This window comes from Barbus barbus (assembly GCF_936440315.1).
Source record: "Barbus barbus genome assembly, chromosome: 6".
Classification (NCBI taxonomy): domain Eukaryota; kingdom Metazoa; phylum Chordata; class Actinopteri; order Cypriniformes; family Cyprinidae; genus Barbus; species Barbus barbus.
In genome coordinates this window covers 10,971,118-10,985,293 of record NC_136734.1, presented here as the reverse complement: position 1 = coordinate 10,985,293, position 14,176 = coordinate 10,971,118, and the positions used below count along the sequence as shown (strand labels likewise).

The window sequence follows — 14,176 nt, the reverse complement described above, 5'->3', positions numbered from 1 at the left end:
GAGACATATGCTTCCTTTTAATTTCCTCGAGGGAGAGTGGTTTAAGAACAGAAAACACAAAGCACTGTAAGAAACTTTGCTCTGTCGTCGCATATTCTTTTTGTTGTCAGACTGAGGAACCAACTTTCACCTGAGCATGTGGATATTGTTTTTTCTCAACATTAACATGTGAAACAATATAAACATGAAAAACATAGGCCGACTTGAGTGTATGTACGTTCTGTCCTGTAATTGGCATGGTTTATTTTTTTTCCTTATATGAACAAAAGAATTCGAGCTCAAGCAGAGCAAAAGGGGGAAAAAAAAATATACCATGCCAATCTTTTTGTTTACACACGTTTTCAACTAAATCAACTAATATTCGAATATTTGTTTCTTTATGAGCCCAAATATTTGAATACAACATTTCTGAAAAATGCCATCAATAGAGGAGAAAATGGCTGAAAATGGAGAATGGAGTAAATCATCTTCCAAACCTCTTGGTGCCTCCAGGAATCTCTACTTGGACCCTATCCTTTGATTTTAGCTTGATTCATATTATCTCATATGAGAACAGATTGAAGACATTGTGCTATTAATTATTATTATTTTATTTTTTATTTGTTTTACATGGAGGAACAGGAATTCACTGGAGCCACAAACTATTGTCAACGTTGTAGGCACTCGTTAATTCATTATTTATATTGATATTTCTAAAATGTAGCCTATTCGTTAAGCAGTGAAATGTCAATTACTATCAGATTAAAATGTCTTTACCTGTGTTTTTGTTTTTCAGATAATTTTCATCTTATAGTATTGGAACAGGATCTAAAATGAAAATATTGACTACAGTCTTTGTGTATAATATATTTTGTATAATAGCCATGCTACAGAACATAAACATTTACATATTGAAAAAAAAAAGTAATAGTTTTATTTGTAAAGTAGGTATGTCTACATCCTCAATGCCTCAATGGTGTTTATAGTCACAAAACATGAGGACTGAAATACTATTAAGTAACAATATTCAATGCAAAATACGCAAGCATATATTTAATTAGTGCTATCCTGCACTGAGTGACTACATTATTACCCACAGATAACAAATACTGGAATTTAAATATTATGCCAATGTTTGTGTACCCCTGGGTTCCAGGGCCTTTTCCAAAAATTCCTGAAGGACAAAAAAAAAGAGACACAGAGAGAACCATAAGTAATAAGTATATATCTACAATCACAATAAACATGAATTACAAACAATGAATGAAAAAAAAAGAGAGGGATGCACCATGCATTGGCCAATAAAAGCAATTATCAGCATTATTGGCCACCTGCCAATTGTTTAAAAACAGCTAATGATCAGGGCCAATTATATCCTGTCAATCACCAGGGGCCAGAAAAATGTGTTAGACTGCAACTATAATAACGAATTATCACAATCTCACTTATAAATATAGCAGTTAACACAGGTTCTGTTTAACCCTACTTACTGTGTTAGCGAGCACTGATAGTCTTCAGGTGACAAATTAATCTGTGCAAGTTAATCCACAGGAAAAAAAAATAAATGAAATAAATAAATGAATAAATTGTCTTGGTAATCTTTAATGAAGAACTTTTTTTATGAAAACTGAGTTCTATACAAACATTTCAGTTTTTTCGGGTGTGATTATTACATCTGAAAGTAAACAAAGTTTGTTGTTAATTTTAACCTCTAATATTTTAGTAATGTACCCAATAAGAGGGTTCCTTGTATAGTTTACAGCAACAGTTAGGAGAGACTGTGTTCCTTAAGAAAACTAAGCTATCAGCATCGGCAGATATCATTCTGAGTATTGGTGCATCCCTCAAAAAATTAAAATCATTTTAAAATTTAAGATGGATTACCCTGACAGGATCAGAGAAAGTGTTGCTCAGAGGTGTCATTTGCCCTCCTTTCAGTTCTCTGTATTTCAGATATTCATGGGCAAAAGAAACGGCCTCCTCTTCACTATTCAGAGAAAAAAGCACAGTGAAAGATACTTTTGTTAGAAATACAAATTAACTTAGCCCTTGAAAGTGAAAATTTTAATTTAAAACATTTAGATGGAAATACAGATGTGCAATATGTATCATCTATCATAGTATCGTAACTGGTTTAATAGCATGTGAGCTGAGATTGAGTGTCACTTACTTTGCACAAATCAAACAAAAACATCTTAAGAGTGCATGCTTTCACTGCGTAATGATACTCATTAGAATGCTTTTGACATTCAAAATGGGGGCAGAAAATGCACCTATTTTTGTATTTATTTGTATTATATTGCATACTTAACCAACATTGCACGAAACTGAATTGAAATTGTTTAAACACAACTGACCTAAGAGAACAGAAGTATTAAAGTGCCTCTGTTATGCTGTTTTGAATATTACCTTTAATTTAGTGTGTATATAGCTGTTGTTGAATGTAAGAGGTTTCCAAAGTTTCAAAGTTCAAAGTGTATGATAAATGGGTTTATTACCATCCAAAAAAAGAACCGATTCTGAACTGCCTGCAGAGTTTTGGTCCGTGTTGCTGCAATGTCTAGAATACACTGTTTTCTGTGCCGTGAAGGCAAAACTACTTTATATGTGATCCCAAAGAATGAGGATGTGAATAGTCAGTCACACATTATTGTCTTGAAATCAGCAGTCAATTAATGCAACTAACCAGTCAAACAATTTGAGAAAAGAGGTGATGCTGCAATGCATATTATGAGAAAGCTGAAGTGATTTATTTGATGTTAGATAAAGTCGTGACGTATTGTCAAGTATGGTGACCCATACTCGAAATTGGTGCTCTGCGTTTAACCTATCCAAGTGCACACACACAGCAGTGAGTAGTGAACAAATGCACACACACACACACACACACACACACACACACAAACACACTGTGAACACACACCCGGAGCAGTGGGCAGCCATGCTGCGGCGCCCGGGGAGCAATTGGGGGTTCGGTGCCTTGCTCAAGGGCACCTCAGTCGTGGTATTGAGGGTGGAGAGAGCGCTGTACATTCACTCCCCCCACCTACAATCCCTGCCGGCCGGGGACTCGAACCCGCAACCTTTCGATTACGAGTCCGACTCTCTAACCATTAGGCCACGACTTCCCCTCGTGATGCATGTAAACCTATGGACTACTTGCACTGAGCATCATAACGCACTTCCATTTTGAAATAATACAGCTTAGTTATTTCTGGTTATGTACATTTTTAATGTACTGTAATCATCTAGTTGACCTAACGCTTATCGAAATGGGAGTCTGCGTGATAATTTCTAAATCTTGACATTTTCAGAGGCAAGAGAAGAGATATTCTGATGATTACTGTGTGCAGAATTTTCCAAACTCGTCAGAACTAAATTTTAATCCAACATAAACCAATCTGAGAAAGCAGTGGCTGGTAAATATATGTGATTTTCCCCATAGGGTGTCACTGCTCTAAACAAGTAATTGCAATGCTGCAGTGCATGTGAGATCTGATGAATACGATCAGAATAAAACTTTATTTATCTGTATTAAATATGTTAGTCACTGTGTGTAGAGAGGATATATAACCACACACTCACTTGCAAATAAACTATTGTATTTAATTAACCAACCAACATTTCAGCAAGGCAGCTTTGTCAAGGTATATAGTCACTATTCTGTGTCATTTTTCATGCACAACCATTTCATATGTCAGGCTGCACGATATGGCCAAAATTTATATCACAATATATTTCTTAATTACGGTCGATGCGGTATAATTCTGATATCGATATGAACAATAGTTTAAAAAGCCTCAGAAAAACTGCCAAGAACGCCCAAAACGGATGGCTAGAGCTACAAACCTCTGATAAATGAACTTGCCAAGTCTATGAAACCTCCTCCTATAAAACTACATAATATTTTAGAAATAAAAATGGTACAAATAAATTAATGTTCACCTTTTATTTGTATTTTGCCAAACAAGAGATGTGCAATCAACGTCAAATAAACAAAAAGCCAAATACACTCTCAGACTTACCTTATTAATATTAATATCTTTAAACTATAACATAGGCTGAATATTTTTATAGATTGAAACAAAAGTGCTCATAAATAAAATGAAAATGATGTCGAAACTTTTCTGAAGACAGTCGGTTCCCTTCAAAGGTACAGTCATATAAAAATACCCGCGCCACGTTTTGATTTTGAAACGTGCAGTGCTTATGTTTATTCAACAAAGTCAAAGGGCCCTATCATACACCCAGAACAATGTGATGCCAGGTGTGACGCAAGTGGTTTTTACTAGTTTCAGCCCAACGCAGTTATCATTTTCATATCCAGCGGCACGTTGTTTAAAGCTATTTTGAGGAAACTGAAAACGATTGTACTATTGACCAACTAAAACCTGGTCTAAAGTCGAAGGAACAGTATTTTTTTATATTTATTTAAAGGGTGCGTTAGTAATGTGTACCTGCCTGTAGGTGCATAAAAATACAACAACAAAGTACAACACACATATTACACACAAAGGGACGGGCAGCAGCACACAAACATGCCAAATACTAAAAATGAAAGGATTACAATGTAAAAGATTAGCACACTTGAGCAGATCCGCTTCCTCTCTGGAGAAGCGTTCAGTCATGCTCTTGCAAATTCGGCCATGTAAATAGCGAATCTGCCAAGGTGCAAGCGCAACTGGCTTTCAAAGGGAAGGGGAGATGAGACTTAAAAATCATATCACCGTTATTGAAAAAAAAACTATATATATATATATATATATATATATATATATATATATATATATATATATATATATATATATATACACTGTGATATATTGAATTATTGTCCAGCCCTAACTGTATGTAATGACAAAATATGAATATTTAAAGTAGTCGCACTGTCAACGCGTTACAGTTGAAAATTTATTAAATGTTTAACATAATTACATTTCTTTAAGACAGTTACTGCACATTCATTCACAGCCATTACACTGGAATAAAAAAAACTAAAAAAAAAAACTACAACAAATAAAACCAAAACATTACAATTATACTTAAACCATAGTAACCACAAATTAACCCAGGTTTTGCAGAACTAACCAAAGTTTAACCATGGTATTTGTAGTACAAAAATGGTAATTTGCAAAAAAAAACATGGTGACTACATTTTACTATAGTAAAGCCATGGTTAATTTTCGTAAGGGTGTTTATTAGTCAAACTGTAAATTCAACAGGTATGAAATATGATCTGTAAGAGAAGAATACTGTTAATGAGAAGATAAGTGCTGGACCTTGGCAGATTAGTGGGGAAATATATTTATTATTCAGAATGCACATTTGGATGGGAAATATTTTTATAAAATTTCAGCAGGTTGAAGATAATTTATGTTTATGCAGAGAATTTGATTAATTGTAAAAAAAAATAAATTGCCAGGCCTAAAACGTAGAAATAATCTGCATTCTCGTGAGAAATGATCTGTATGTAGGTGTGCTAAATGCTGACCGGAAACTCCTGAGCTATAATAAGTAGAACGCGGAAGTAGTTGTGCAAGTAGTCCATTGTAGGAGACATCCAAAACAAAATGAGGAACCTTTAAAATATTAATATTACTGTACAATTGCAGTTCATCGCGATACTTCCCAAACACTGATTGTACATTATATATATAAATTAAATTTCATCTAGGATCAACTAACCCATTTTGCCCCACAAGGCAGTTCAGCAGCTCCTGCACGGTTTCAGAGTGACCCTTTGACATCAAGTGCCTCTTCAAATAAGTGAAGTGTTTGGTTTTCATCAATATCTGGGACTTGCCATTTCGACAAAGGAAGGTAAACACGGTGTCTCTAATCTACAAAAAAAAAATAAAAAGGTAAGAAATTTGAAATCAGTCAAACAAAACATACAAATAAACAAGTACTGAGAATAGATTTGTTTTAACAAAACAATAGACCTGTGAAGGAATGCCGGCTAACTCTCCAGTAGTCATGCTTTCCTCTACCTGATCCAGAATTAGTGTAGGGTTACAGGATAACAGGAAGTTCTAATGTATAAGACATACAAAACGTTGTTTAGTGCAAACTAAAAAATGAAAAAGTATGCAGATCATCAATAGAATTGAATGAATACACTCAATTTGTAGGTTATGATAAATATTGACTTCGAAAAGTACAAAATTACTTACACAAATCACTATATAAAAAACAAACAAAAAAAAAAACTGATAACTGGATTTTATTTAAGCTTTAAAATAAGATGGAAAATCGAGTATTAATAAGAGCATAGCCAGTGAATAAATGTGTTTAGAGCTTAACCAGACTATAGTGTCATCTTACCACATCTATAGTGAATGTGAACCTACTTGAATCTGTGGTTCCTTCTTTTTGGCACAAGGTATGAGCAAGAGTGTTCCCAAAGAGAAAGCCTGCAGGCTGAACTGAGAAAACCGCTTGGCAATGGCAACCAGATCCAAAGTAAATAAAAATGGACATCTTAAAAAAAGAAGTAGTAAACAGAAAAATTCAAGCACATTTCAAATCTAAAAAAACAAACAAACACACAAAAACCCCCCCATAAAGGTTAAAATCAAGCATTTTACAAACTTTCCACACATTTAGGGTATTAACACTATTATCAATATTTAAATATGTCTGTAATTAATTACATTTTTATGTATGATTTATGAAATTAATAAACTGGGATGCAAGTTCATCATAAACTGGGGTCCTAGACCTCTCATAACCCTTTAATAGACAACATTAACCTGTGGTGTACCCTAATGTTCCATTCAAACTAGAAATTAGAAAAAATAATAATTTTTGCTTAATTATTTTGCTGACACAACACTAAATTGTTAGGTACTTATCCCAGTTCTGAACGTAATCCCTCTATAATCTCTAAACACTCAAGTGTACCATATGCTGAGTGACACTTGTGGAGCAGATTCTCATTATAGACAGGTATGGCACTCCCTCGATTTGAAAAAACTCATCAGATCAATACGAATTACACAAATTACCTATTTTTTTTTGTTTTTTCTAAGCTCATTCATGAAGCTCTTTTTGATTTGAATTGGGTGTATTAAGGGAGAGTAGCATTAATACAGGTCCTTCTCAAAAAATTAGCATATTGTGATAAAGTTCATTATTTTCTGTAATGTACTGATAAACATTAGACTTTCATATATTTTAGATTCATTACAACACAACTGAAATAGTTCAAGCCTTTTATTGTTTTAATATTGATGATTTTGGCATACAGCTCATGAAAACCCAAAATTCCTATCTCAAAAAATTTGCATATTTCATCCGACCAATAAAAGAAAAGTGTTTTTAATACAAAAAAAGTCAACCTTCAAATAATTATGTTCAGTTATGCACTCAATACTTGGTCGGGAATCCTTTTGCAGAAATGACTGCTTCAATGCGGCGTGGCATGGAGGCAATCAGCCTGTGGCACTGCTGAGGTGTTATGGAGGCCCAGGATGCTTCGATAGCGGCCTTAAGCTCATCCAGAGTGTTGGGTCTTGCGTCTCTCAACTTTCTCTTCACAATATCCCACAGATTCTCTATGGGGTTCAGGTCAGGAGAGTTGGCAGGCCAATTGAGCACAGTAATACCATGGTCAGTAAACCATTTATCAGTGGTTTTGGCACTGTGAGCAGGTGCCAGGTCGTGCTGAAAAATGAAATCTTCATCTCCATAAAGCTTTTCAGCAGATGGAAGCATGAAGTGCTCCAAAATCTCCTGATAGCTAGCTGCATTGACCCTGCCCTTGATAAAACACAGTGGACCAACACCAGCAGCTGACATGGCACCCCAGACCATCACTGACTGTGGGTACTTGACACTGGACTTCAGGCATTTTGGCATTTCCCTCTCCCCAGTCTTCCTCCAGACTCTGGCACCTTGATTTCCGAATGACATGCAAAATTTGCTTTCATCCGAAAAAAGTACTTTGGACCACTGAGCAACAGTCCAGTGCTGCTTCTCTGTAGCCCAGGTCAGGTGCTTCTGCTGCTGTTTCTGGTTCAAAAGTGGCTTGACCTGGGGAATGCGGCACCTGTAGCCCATTTCCTGCACACGCCTGTACACGGTGGCTCTGGATGTTTCTACTCCAGACTCAGTCCACTGCTTCCGCAGGTCCCCCAAGGTCTGGAATCGGTCCTTCTCCACAATCTTCCTCAGGGTCCGGTCACCTCTTCTCGTTGTGCTGCGTTTTCTGCCACACTTTTTCCTTCCCACAGACTTCCCACTGAGGTGCCTTGATACAGCACTCTGGGAACAGCCTATTCGTTCAGAAATTTCTTTTCTGTGTCTTACCCTCTTGCTTGAGGGTGTCAATGATGGCCTTCTGGACAGCAGTCAGGTCGGCAGTCTTACCCATGATTGCGGTTTTGAGTAATGAACCAGGCTGGGAGTTTTTAAAAGCCTCAGGAATCTTTTGCAGGTGTTTAGAGTTAATTAGTTGATTCAGATGATTAGGTTAATAGCTCGTTTAGAGAACCTTTTCATGATATGCTAATTTTTTGAGATAGGAATTTTGGGTTTTCATGAGCTGTATGCCAAAATCATCAATATTAAAACAATAAAAGGCTTGAACTACTTCAGTTGTGTGTAATGAATCTAAAATATATGAAAGTCTAATGTTTATCAGTACATTACAGAAAATAATGAACTTTATCACAATATGCTAATTTTTTGAGAAGGACCTGTATATGTAATATTATTAGGCCACAATTATATAAAAATCATAATTAATAACCATTTTGCTTGGTACTGTTTACATGATTATGATTTATTAAACAGTTGCTTGGATTGGAAACTTACTTTAGAAGCAGCACAAATGTCTTGTACATTACATCATGTTGTCGAGGGCTGAGAGGAAGAGAGGCTGTGAATGATCAAACACAAACATTTAAAAGCATTTAAATAAAACATTACATGCAACATCACAGAAAAAAATAAAAATAAAATAAGTATGCCTATTTTTACCTGTCAAGAAAGGGGCTTGAATTACACTCCGCCATATCCTGGAAAGACTTTGCCCCTGCAGGGATGGATGGAAAAAAAAAATTATAATAATTATAGAATAAATTAAAAATCCTTGCAGAAGTGTATTTTTATTTGACCTAAATTAGAGGTTTTAAAGACAATACACATGGAGGAGCCCAATCCAGCAATGATTTAAATGATAAAAAATGAATTTAATTCAATTGCCTTTTTTTTTTCGTGTTTGTTTCCTTAGGTGCACTTATATAACGTTAGTACAATTTTTACATAAACAGTGATAATTGAGAAGTAAAAGGATACATTTTCAGCTCATTTCTAAATTCCTACTTGTATCTTAAACAGATTGCCCACAGCCAGCCACTTTTTCTTTGAACAAAAAACAATACCTTTGACAGTCTTCAATTGGGTTTAGAGCTGTATACTGTACTGAAAGTTCTTCTTAAGGTTACAAATTATCTCATGGGGCTGATTTTGGAAATCATGTTGCTTTGATGTTATTAGACTTCACTGAAGCTTTTGATTCTTAAGGGAAAATGAAAATTCTCTCTCATATATACACTATGTATGGCGGCACTTCCCCCGGGAGATTATATATACATACATACATATATATATATATATATATATATATATATATATATATGTGTATGTATGTATGTATGTATATATATATATATATATATATATATATATATATATATATATATATAAATAATGACAAAAGTAAAGTAAAAGTAAAGTATATATATATATATATATATATATATATATATATATATACACACACACACACACACACAGACGTGGTCAGAATTGTTGGCACCCTTGGTAAATATGATCAAATTGTGAAATTAATCTACATTGTTAATCCTTTTTATCTTTTATTAAAAAAATTCACAAAAATCTAACCTTTCATTTAACTAAAATAATTGAAAATGGGGGAAAATCTCATTATTTTGAACCATGTGCTGATTAGCATCTTTGAGCAAGGTTCAAAAATATCTAAAATTGTCACTACCGAAACATTTGGTGGAGTTCTGAAACGGTCATGACCAAAACATGTCATCATCGTTTCGGTAGTGACAAAAGAGAACACATAATCCTCATATTTGGGGGAAATAAACAACATTTTAGTATAGTTATGGATTTAATTTTTTAGTATGTTTTAGTATGCAAGTTAAAATTCTGTAATGTGATATGGTCACAACCAAAGCATTACTGTCACTACTGAAAATGTGCAGTCACTACCGAAACATGGGATGTTTTGTCAAAAATAAATGTATACTGAATTATCAACTAAGATGTTATGATAGTTTTTTGTTCAATGTATATTCAAACTAATGAATCCTTAACTCTGAAATTAGTATGATCAACTTTTTGCAAAAAATTTATTCAAAATACAACAAATCTCATAAATTACAATTGAAATATTGTTTCAAATGTAATCGTTACTGATTTACCACTGAAAAATTTTAATAAAATAGTAAAAAAATAATTTACAATGTAGATGTAAGCAAAATTTGAATAGGTCAATATAACCATTTTAATTAAATTATTTTTATTATTGTGTTTCGGTAGTGACAAATTTGGGGAAAGGACAGATATTCCAAAACTTTCTGAAAATACAATATGAGAATGAACGGCACAATTACTACAAATGTGTACTTTGGATATTACACAATTTGCATACATACACATTTTTTGGAAATATAATTTATTTCAAGACGTTTCCAACTCTGACTTTGGATGGACGGACGGATAGATAGATGAATAGATAGATATATGGCCCACAAGAAGTAATATTTTAGTTCAGTCTTTCCCAGAAATGAGTCTGACACCCCATATCTAAATAAAAACATGAAAAATGATCACCTCTAAAAGATGGGGCACTGCTATGAGGGCTTCAAGAACCTTCTGCAAATAGCTTGTCTATAGAAGAAAAGGAAACGTTTCTGAAATTTAAAACGGCAATGAACACAAGGAGGGGGCAATGTACAGTCTAAACAAACACCTAAACAAACATCACATGAGAAATGTCTTAACCTATAGCTAGCTTCATACTTGTTCAAATGCAATAAAAAGTATGACTACTAATCTACATAAATACAGAATTTATAGTTTTATAGTAGATTTCCAGCTTTTCTCAGCATCAAAAAGTTATGGTTTTCCATAATTCACATTCACTATATAGTGTCCATAAACAAGTACACAAAATAACTACAAAAGCTTTTTAAGGATAGTAATGGTAGATGTGACTTACCATATTGAACGACATGAGCTTTTGCAAGACACTGTTCCATAGCTGCAAGTCATAAACCTCATATTCCAAACAAAGCTCTGCAACTAGTCTGACAGCCTGGAAAGAAATAGCAACGATATGCCTTACTGATAAATATGTGAAAATAATGCGTCAGTGGCATTGTGAGAATCTGGATCAAGAGGGAAATAAGACATCAAACAACTTGTTTATAAATTGTGAAACAACTTGTGACACTCAAACAGAGCATTATTTTATAAGTACCAGAGTTTTAATACTTAAAATAAAAAGGTCAAGTTATGAATGGCTTCATTACAGTTTCCCCGTTCATTCAAAACTGAATATTAAACAGAAAATTATATATTTTATCTTTGAATGTTCAAGCACTGCACAGTCTTAAGAACTGTTCACACAAGCCTAACACTTGTGTAGCGTCTGCTTAGGATCATTTATGATCTTTTGGGCTTTATGTCTTCGAGACCTTTTTTCCTTTTGACATTTGCATATAAATTACTGACATGGCCCCATATTCTACATTTATATGGGTGCTAAATTGCCAACATAGATCAACTCTCTGGTCACTCCATCGGACTTCAAACACATTCCAATGAGAAGCCAGTCACACTCAGTACCAGGCTCCAAATGCCTGGTGGCCAGCGAACTACCCCCATGCTCACACACAATGCACATAAATAAAGACATTTTCTTTATTTAGACCATAATTCATCGATTACAAATGTATCTGGAATATGCATGTGTCGTATGTATGTTCCCCTATTATATTAGCCTAGTTACAACTCTTTATTTGTATTAGTTCAACTCTAAATGCTTATATTCAATTCATTTCAAGTTTATTTGTATAGCGCTTTTTACGATACAAATCGTTGCAAAGCAGCTCTACAGGAATTTAAGTTTCCACAATATATTTATATATTGCAGAACCTTAATATGTTTTACTTATGGCAAAATTATATTCAGGTGTATGAATGTATCTCTGCTTTAATATCTTCTAGATATTTCTTTCTTGGCATCAAAATTATCTGCTCTTTATTCCTCAATCAATGATGTACAATATGTGATCGTGAAATGCATCATACTATTTTTACTAAACTTTGGAGTAAAACTACACCGACTCTCCAGACCAGCAATAAAAATGCATAAATGAAGACAAAGAAAGTTTCTCCCGCTCAAAATTCACGCCATGTATTGGCCATACCACCCAAAGATGGGTGTGATTAGGAAGCTATTAAAAGACCCCCAAACTCTCGAAGTCGGGTCATCTTCTGTTCTTCTGGATCCTCACTCTTCTTCTTCTTCAGGGAGTTTTATCTTTCAGACACAGCCTTCGGACCTTTTCTGGCACTTTACTCACAAATTAACTCAGTTTGAATTTCCCGCAGAATATATGAACTCCTCCCGGAAGACTCCCAAGGGACAACGCCAGCACGCTAAGCTGAACTCAGACTTCCCCTACTTTTCGGAGTCTCATTCTGCATCAAAACCAATGCAAGTAACCTTTCTAGTAACCATCAGATGTGTCATAAAAAATTTAGAGATTAGCAGAAATAAGGTTAATGCAACCTCTTACGCTCAATAATAATAAAAAAAAAAAAGTCAAACAACACTGCATAGTCTTCACCATATAAAATATATACAGATTAACCCTTGTTTAAGCTACAGAAGTTATTTAGTCAAGCCCAGTTAAAGATTTTTCTTGTCTGATTAACACTTCATTTTGAATAAAGCATATTTATTTAAATCGCAACCTAGGCAAATTTGTAATTACTAAGGCACACTGTGCTATCCATTTTATTTAGAAATATTGTGCATCCCTAGTTTCAATCCTATTTGCAATATCTACCTGAGGTTCATTGCTGTGGTTCTTCCATAAACCCTTGATCATGCCTTCCTTAGGGCTGCTGATGAACATTTCCAAGGTATAGGGAATGTTCAGGGCCTCCATCTGGGCAAGGTACATGTAGCACTTCAAATAATATCTGTCAAAAAATTTGTAAATGTCAAAATGGAAAAAATGTGTTTGCATCAACACTAGGACAGTTCTATTCTGAATACAAGAAAAAAATTTAATTAATTAATTAATAGAATATTGTTGATGCAGCTCACTTGATTTTGCTACTAGGTTGGTTGGAAAGTGCCTCCAGGGTTGCAGGATCTGCTAAGTGAGTGAGACAGAGCAGAGCACGACTGCGGTGTTGAAAGGTCAAACGAAGGCCTGATCCTCCCAGGGGCTGAACAGATGAACAAATGTGAAATGCAGGGCTCAGCATTTTTTTTTTAAACTTTGTATTACAGTTTAATTTTGGATTCAGATTTTTATTTTATGGCTACATCGTTTTATTTCTTTATATTTATTTTTACTTTTTCATTTGATATACTTGAGTTTCAGTTTTAGTAATTACAGTTTAGTTTAGAAATTACAGAAATGACATCCTGTAATTACATCCCATAAGCTATATTGGGATTCTTTTTTTCCCCCCCTTACCCCAATTCATGGCCTCTTAAAATGACAATTATGACTTTTGTTTTGATACTGACCATTTAAGACGGATTACCTTAAATCTGTTCAAACTGAATTTAAAATACTTTAAGTATTTAAGGATCCACATGGACCCTGGATTACTAGAATCCTGAAGAGTCAAAAGACCCTTTAAACTGCATTTGGAAGGCATATCTGCCTCCTTGAGTTGGGACATTTCATGCGTGTGTTCTCTTTAAGGTTACGAGCAGACTGCTGTCAAATTATATATGTTCACAACTTCACATGTCCTTTTCTCTGACTGATATTTGTAGATGTACCACTAAAAACATTACACCCTGTCTATACCAGACATGTCAGCTTAAGACTGTTTACACTGGATGAGTCAGTATTAAAAAAAACAAAAAAACACCTCAATGATCAGACGTTTCTCATCTATTTGT

The 14,176-nt window shown here is 34.5% G+C and overlaps 1 protein-coding gene across 2 annotated transcripts in view; it reads right to left on the bottom strand.

Annotated features, from left to right (window-relative positions):
• Positions 1-607: 607 nt before the first annotated feature.
• The window catches only part of kntc1 (kinetochore associated 1), a 103,266-nt gene continuing 89,697 nt past the window's right edge, over positions 608-14,176 (bottom strand). For both annotated transcript variants that reach the window (XM_079418748.1, XM_079418747.1), the window contains exons 50-60: positions 13,361-13,485; positions 13,098-13,233; positions 11,240-11,335; positions 10,852-10,908; positions 8,962-9,016; positions 8,797-8,860; positions 6,330-6,459; positions 5,922-6,011; positions 5,665-5,819; positions 1,864-1,966; positions 608-1,153 (exon numbers count right to left, since the gene is read on the bottom strand). In XM_079418748.1, coding sequence (XP_079274874.1) covers positions 1,103-1,153; positions 1,864-1,966; positions 5,665-5,819; positions 5,922-6,011; positions 6,330-6,459; positions 8,797-8,860; positions 8,962-9,016; positions 10,852-10,908; positions 11,240-11,335; positions 13,098-13,233; positions 13,361-13,485 — 1,062 coding nt within the window. In that variant the 3' untranslated portion in view covers positions 608-1,102. The remainder of the gene's footprint in view (positions 1,154-1,863; positions 1,967-5,664; positions 5,820-5,921; positions 6,012-6,329; positions 6,460-8,796; positions 8,861-8,961; positions 9,017-10,851; positions 10,909-11,239; positions 11,336-13,097; positions 13,234-13,360; positions 13,486-14,176) is intronic.